Source organism: Myxine glutinosa, chromosome 7 (genome assembly GCF_964187855.1).
Source record: "Myxine glutinosa chromosome 7, kmMyxGlut1.1, whole genome shotgun sequence".
In the NCBI taxonomy this organism is placed as follows: domain Eukaryota; kingdom Metazoa; phylum Chordata; class Myxini; order Myxiniformes; family Myxinidae; genus Myxine; species Myxine glutinosa.
The window spans coordinates 8,670,440-8,676,998 of NC_136267.1; the positions used below are offsets into that span (position 1 = coordinate 8,670,440).

Below are 6,559 nucleotides of genomic sequence, written 5' to 3' on the forward strand. Positions count from 1 at the left end.
ATTTCCCAAATTTCATGTCTAATCCCTTAAAATTATTGTCTAATCCCTTAAAATTATTGTCTAATCCCTCACTGGTACCCCTCGCTTCGTCCCTCATTACCCCCATTTGGTTTCCCATTACCCCCATTTGCTCACTCTGAGCCCTCGCTTCGTCCCTCATTACCCCCATTTGGCCCTCCAATCGCTCACTATCAGCCCTCATTTGCTCACTAGTCTGGGCCATAAGGGCCTTCATTTGTATAAAAAAAAGGTTCCAATCCACCAGCGTCACTGCTACGGTCGCGGGCGTGGACGCCGTGGCCACCTCGTGCGTGACAACGCTATTTTGCGACCCTGCCGCCCTCACTGCTTCGCTCTCCTCCTGTCCCTCATGTCCCTCAATTTGGTCCTGGACCGACCCTGCTTCACTCTCCCCTACCGGACCCCAGCCGTCTTGATCCGCCATAGCGCGACTTTCAAAATTCGAGTTTCGTAACACCAATCCAAATTTTGCTGTTATAATTTCGTCGAGCGCAGTAACCGCGGGACCGCGCTCCGGATCGATTTGGTCGAGCGCCGTACGCGCTCCGGCTCGATTTTCCCTCCCAAAATTTGGGCCTAACTAATTTAGTCCCGGGTCCGAATCTCACTCCTCGACACCAATTGTTACAGACACGACTTTGATGTTAAGGTGGGCCGAGCGGAATGGCCGTCGTGTCCGCACAAATTACCCGATTGTACTCGAACGTTGACGAAGCCGCGCCACGCTGGCTCAATAAGGAAAAAGAAGACACACGGCTGAATTATAATGACAGACACCAGGGATACGGTTCTCAAGACCTCCGGAGGAGATTATATTCGTGCGGAAGGTCAGATTACAGGGACGAGAGGTACAACATAGAAAGACAAGCACTTAGACACAATCTTATATTATTCCCCAACAGACGACAGGCAAACGGGACAAGGCTGACTCACACGGGGGTTGATGGCAGGAAAGCGGTTGTCGATGGCTCCAGGTCCTCCTGGGCTCAGGGCAGGATCGACCCGGTCCGGTCCAGAGATGCGGAAGGTTGCACAGCGCTCGAAGTGGCGTCTTTTCGTCTCAAGCTGGGGGCGCATCTGACGTCACATCCGGCGCGTGGCCGCGTATATCCGGCGGGGAGTGACACGCCCTCGGCTCGTTAGCTCCGCCTCGTGGAATCGGCACGTTGCTTCTCATTGGGTGCGTGCGGGGGGTTTACCAGGCTCCGCCCTTGACGAGGAGCTGACAAGGAGCCCCTTCGTGGTAACCCCGTGGAGCGCATGGTCTGGAGCGCATCGTCTGGAGCGCATTGTCGATGGCGGCGAACCGAGCCGGTGGGAGGACGCACACTCCCCCCCGCGCAGCGCCGTGCCCCTCTGTTGTTGTAGACGGGGAAGAAGATGGGAGGAGGTATGGGAAAGGTCCTAAACTCACTACTGGTGCCATATAATCACATTCTGGTGCAACGAAGAGTCATAATTAATGGAAACGAGGCCTTAACTGACATAGACTAAGAATAACTAGCAAGATGTCCGAAAGTTGTCTACGTGTGGTGCGGTGGACCTGGGCACGACATTTAATGGGGGAATAAGGGGAAGGTCGGCTCTACTGATTGTTGTTTACAGACAATGGGACTAGGGAATGGGGGATTGGGGATAGTTGGGGAGTATTGGGGAAAATAGGGGAATATTTACAAGCGGATATGGAGGCCAAATTCCATATTCGCAACAATACCATTGAAAGCAATAGGTTGACACTTCACAATCCGCTACTCTACAGGGATGGGAGCATTAAAGTTGTTTTTTGGGGGGTTAGGAATATGGAAATATACCTTATTCCTGGAGTACAATCCTCCTCAATCCTGAGTAGCTCTTCTATGAGGCCGCTCTCAAGAAACTCTTTCTTATTATTTAGTAGTCTAAGAGTTGTTCTTAAAAATGGGTTCCTCTTTTCACCTTGTATTGAGCACCCAAGTCTAATAGTTAGTGGTGTTGATTTCTTAAAGGAGTTATTTAGAGGTGTTTTAAAGTATCTATCACATTGTTCCACGGCCTCCTGAATAGATTTAGGTTTATTAACAAACTTTTTCAACTTCATAATTGTTTGGGGTTTCTCCATATTATAACAGTGCTCCATTTATAAGGTAATATTTATGGATGCTTCTTTGCTTAAAATAAAATTTTCTTGGTGATTTAGCCATTTCATCTTTGCTCAACAATGATACTTGTACCAAGAACCAAGTTCCAACATATTGTTTGTTAATATACTTGATGGTGATGAGTGTTATAAGAAAATTAAATTATTCCCTAAAATAAACATAAACAAATATTCATTGGTCCACTTCGTGAGTATAATCAAACGCAGTCCCCCTCCCCAATTCCCCCTTCCCCATTTCTCTCTCTCCTTCTCATCCCTAATTCCCCTTCCCCCATTTTTCCCTTTCACCACAAGTAGTAGGAGAATTGGGGTGTCTTGAATGCGCCGATTAACAGCGAACAAACGTAGTGAGTGATAATGAGTGTCAGCGAATGTCTGCTGAACATCTTAAAATCTTGAGGATGTGAAGGAATTGGAGGATAAAATCTAATTGAAAATCCAGTGAGTCATTAATCAACCTTAATATTCTCCATTGACTTCAATGTTAAATTTTAGTGTGCTTCAGAACCCCCATTCTTTTACTACTCATGACACTTTCAAATCAAAGTTAATATATAGAGTCTTCACAAACTACTCCAAATTAATAAAGCTAAAAAAAATACAGATAAAATGTGAATAAGTTTGATGAACAGACAAAATCAGATGATTCTCAGTTGCATAATTATTCAAACCCTTTGCCAAATTAACCCTAAATCACATCAGGAGCAAATTATTTGTTTGAAAAGTTTAAAAAAAAAGTGTAATAGGTTTCACCTGTGTGTCATCAGTGGTTTAACTTAAACAGTAAGCTCCACCACTTATCTAAGGAGTTTTAAGGTGAAACTCACTTGGTCAACGAACAAGGCAAACACGAAGACCAACTTTGAAGGAACCATGAAGGAACTTTCCAAAGAAATCAGACAAAGTGGTGGAGAAACACCATTCAGGAGAGGGATATAAGAAGATTTCAAAATCACTCATGATCCCTTTGAGGACGGTGAATCCATCATTAAGAAGAGGAAGACGTATCATACCACCCAGACTCTACCCAGAGCAGGTCACCCATCCAAACTCAGCAACCGGACAAGCAGGAAACTGGTTTGGAATGTCACTGTAAATCTGGACAGATGGCAATAAAGAAGCCATTGCTGAAAAAGAGGCATCAAAAAAGCTTGCATGGAGTTACCATCTTAATGATACTGAAAAAAATCTTAATGATACTGAAGGCAGGTGAAGAAAAGTTTTCTGCTCAGCTGAGACAAAAATTGTAACTTTTTGGTCTAGATTCAAAGCATTGTGTCTGACGCAAACCTAACACTGCACGTCACCCAGTCAATAGCAACCCTACTGTCAAGCATGGTGGTGGCAGCATCATGTTATTGGGTTGATTTTCATCAGCAGGGACTGGCAAGGTGTCGGGATAGAAGGGACAAATCGGACAATGGACGGTGCAAAGTACAAGAGAATCCTTGATTAAAATCCACTTGATCATTGTCCTGCTGTAATGTGAATATACAAATGTGTCAGAGATTTACATTACAGCAGGACAATGATCTGAAGCATAAAGCTAAAGCCACACTGGAGTGGCCCAGTCAAAGTCCTGACTTGAACCCTGAACATTTATGGCAAAACTTGAAGATTGCATTCCATCAACGATCCCCATCAAAATTTGCAGAACTAGAGCAATTTTCATGTGAAGAATCGGCAAATATTTGACCATGGTGAAATATTTGACGGTGTAAACCTGGTAGAGACACACCTACCCAAAAAGCCTCGTAGTAGTCATTGCTGTTCACATGACGAATCAGAAAAGATGTCACCATGTCACGGTGCAAACCTGGTAGAGACACACCTACCCCAAAAAGACTTGTCACAGTCATTACTGCAAAGGTGTTTCCACCAAGTTCTGACCTCAGGGGCTGAATACTTTTACAACCAGTGAATTTTGATTTGTACATGTTTTTTACAGGTATTCCTGACATGTAACCACCTTCAACTATAACAGTGTTTAGTTTGATTTCTTCAGTTGTGAATAAAAAGTTCATTTGGAAACATTGTTTCTACATAATTCTTATTTTATCTAAATATGGCATTATTGGTAGGCGGTGAATACTTTTGCAGGCCATTGTGCTTCCCCTTTCCCAATGTTCATGTTCATGAATGTTAATTGGAAAGAGAAAAGAGGTGTCATTAACGTTCCTCTTCCTTCCTCCTCCCTTTTGATTTTTTTTTCTTTTAATTTTCTCACCACCACTTTATAGTGACAAGAAAGACTTCGCTAGATGTGGGATGGTCTTTCCTCCGGCATACAGCTACGACCTAATTGAGGGACACTCCAGCAAGCACTGAACTTTACCTGTGATGGACGACACATGATCCGTGATGGGGTTTATACCCTGGAAAGAGTGTGCGTCTGTGCGTGTTAGTTACAGGTGGATCCCAATGTACAAGTGGGCTTTTTAATCTGAAATACTCATTGTCTTATCATGAGTGCAATGTCTGATTGTCTATTCAGGGCACGTACACATGCACACACACACACACACACACACATGCATACATATACACAGACACACGCACACACACACGCACACACACACACACAGACGCACACACACACACACAGACACACACACACACACACGGTATTGTTTCCCGTTGTCCTTTCCTGTATCGGTATTTCCATCGCATTGTCTCACAGACTTTATTGTTCTTTCTCTTGTCCTTTCTCTGTTCTTCTGTGAAGAATATAATTTAAAAAACAATCTGTAACCTGATTGTTTAGCTTTGGCAGAGTTTTGCTTCCCGGATTGGCCTTTCATGCATGTCACTTTGTCAAAGGGTCATATGTGTGTACAATTTTGGATAAAGACATTGTTAGACAATGGACAAATTGACTTTGTATTTGGGATTTGAACCTCGGGTGGCAGTATCATTCAAACCACGTGCTCAGATGGGAGCAACAAAAGAAGGCTCTCGTGAACTTTTCACTTTATTTACAAATAGCTTCACAATGAAAGTGATCACTTGATTTAATTCTACTTTTATTTCTAGATCACACAGTTTCCAAAAGATAATCGCACACTGTTTTCAACGAAATCTGATGGAATAGCCCCCTCGGACTGGTGATTCGATAGAATGGGATTTGATGGGATGGGAGGGTCATCAAACAAATGCAATTATTCCATGATGAATGAAATAAAATTGAGAAACGAACAAAAAACCAATCACGTGCTGGGATCACGCAGCTCCACCAGCTGGAATGATGTGACGTCATCGAGCATGGTGAACGCTTTGAGAAAAGCTTTCTTTTGACTGGATTAAACGGAATCAGGAGTTGTAAGTAAGTGTTGATGCTGCAATAACTTTGTAACTCATGCCGATGAAGTTTTGTGATTATGCACAAAGTGCTGAGAGTGATGAACAGAGATAAAGACGTACAGTCATTTTATTTATATAGCTAATTGTCTCGTTGCATGTAAATTGTAATTGTAAGAATGTAATCTAATTGCATATTTGTTTTTTAACATGACGCATTGATTTCTCCAAAGATTCACTCGTAATAGTCCTGTCATGTCGAACAAATTCAAGTCAAAATACTTTGCAAATCGATTGCTTATGAACCGGAGTTTGTATGCGTAGGAAGTCTTCTTCACCTGTTGTTGACCGAAGCACCAAACAGAAGTACCTTTCCCATCGCCTTGTTGCAGTTACTCAATATTTTCCTGATTGTTATAGTCTGTAAAACAGTCACAGAAAGGATAATATTTTCCATTTCTATTTGCTTATAACAAAGGAGTTTTTCCTTTTCTATTTGCTTATAACAAAGGAGTTTTTCCTTTTCTATTTGCTTGTAACAAAGGAGTTTTCCCATTTCTATTTGCTTATAATAAAGGAGTTTTCCATTTCTATTTGCTTATAACAAAGGAGTTTTCCATTTCTATTTGCTTATAACAAAGGAATTTTTCCTTTTCTATTTGCTTATAACAAAGGAGTTTTCCATTTCTATTTGCTTATAACAAAGGAGTTTTCCATTTCTATTTGCTTATAACAAAGGAGTTTTCCATTTCTATTTGCTTATAACAAAGGAGTTTTTCCATTTCTATTTGCTTATAACAAAGGAATTTTTCCTTTTCTATTTGCTTATAACAAAGGAGTTTTCCATTTCTATTTGCTTATAACAAAGGAGTTTTTCCATTTCTATTTGCTTATAACAAAGGAGTTTTTCCATTTCTATTTCCTTATAACAAAGGAATTTTCCATTTCTATTTGCTTATAACAAAGGAATTTTTCCATTTCTATTTGCTTATAAGAAAGGAATTTTTCCTTTTCTATTTGCTTGTAACAAAGGAGTTTTTCCATTTCTATTTGCTTATAACAAAGGAGTTTTCCATTTCTATTTGCTTATAACAAAGGAGTTTT

General features: G+C 41.4%; 1 protein-coding gene across 8 annotated transcripts in view; it reads left to right on the top strand.

The window, feature by feature from the left end:
* LOC137430971 (calcium-binding and coiled-coil domain-containing protein 1-A) overlaps positions 1-6,060 on the top strand; it is a 147,644-nt gene extending 141,584 nt beyond the window's left edge. For 6 of the 8 annotated variants that reach the window (XM_068121780.2, XM_068121779.2, XM_068121778.2 and 3 more), the window contains one exon: positions 4,399-6,060. In XM_068121780.2, the coding sequence (XP_067977881.2) occupies positions 4,399-4,486 (88 nt within the window). In that variant the 3' untranslated portion in view covers positions 4,487-6,060. The remainder of the gene's footprint in view (positions 1-4,398) is intronic. The other 2 variants (XM_068121781.2, XM_078781271.1) reach the window with 2 other exon arrangements.
* Positions 6,061-6,559: the final 499 nt, after the last annotated feature.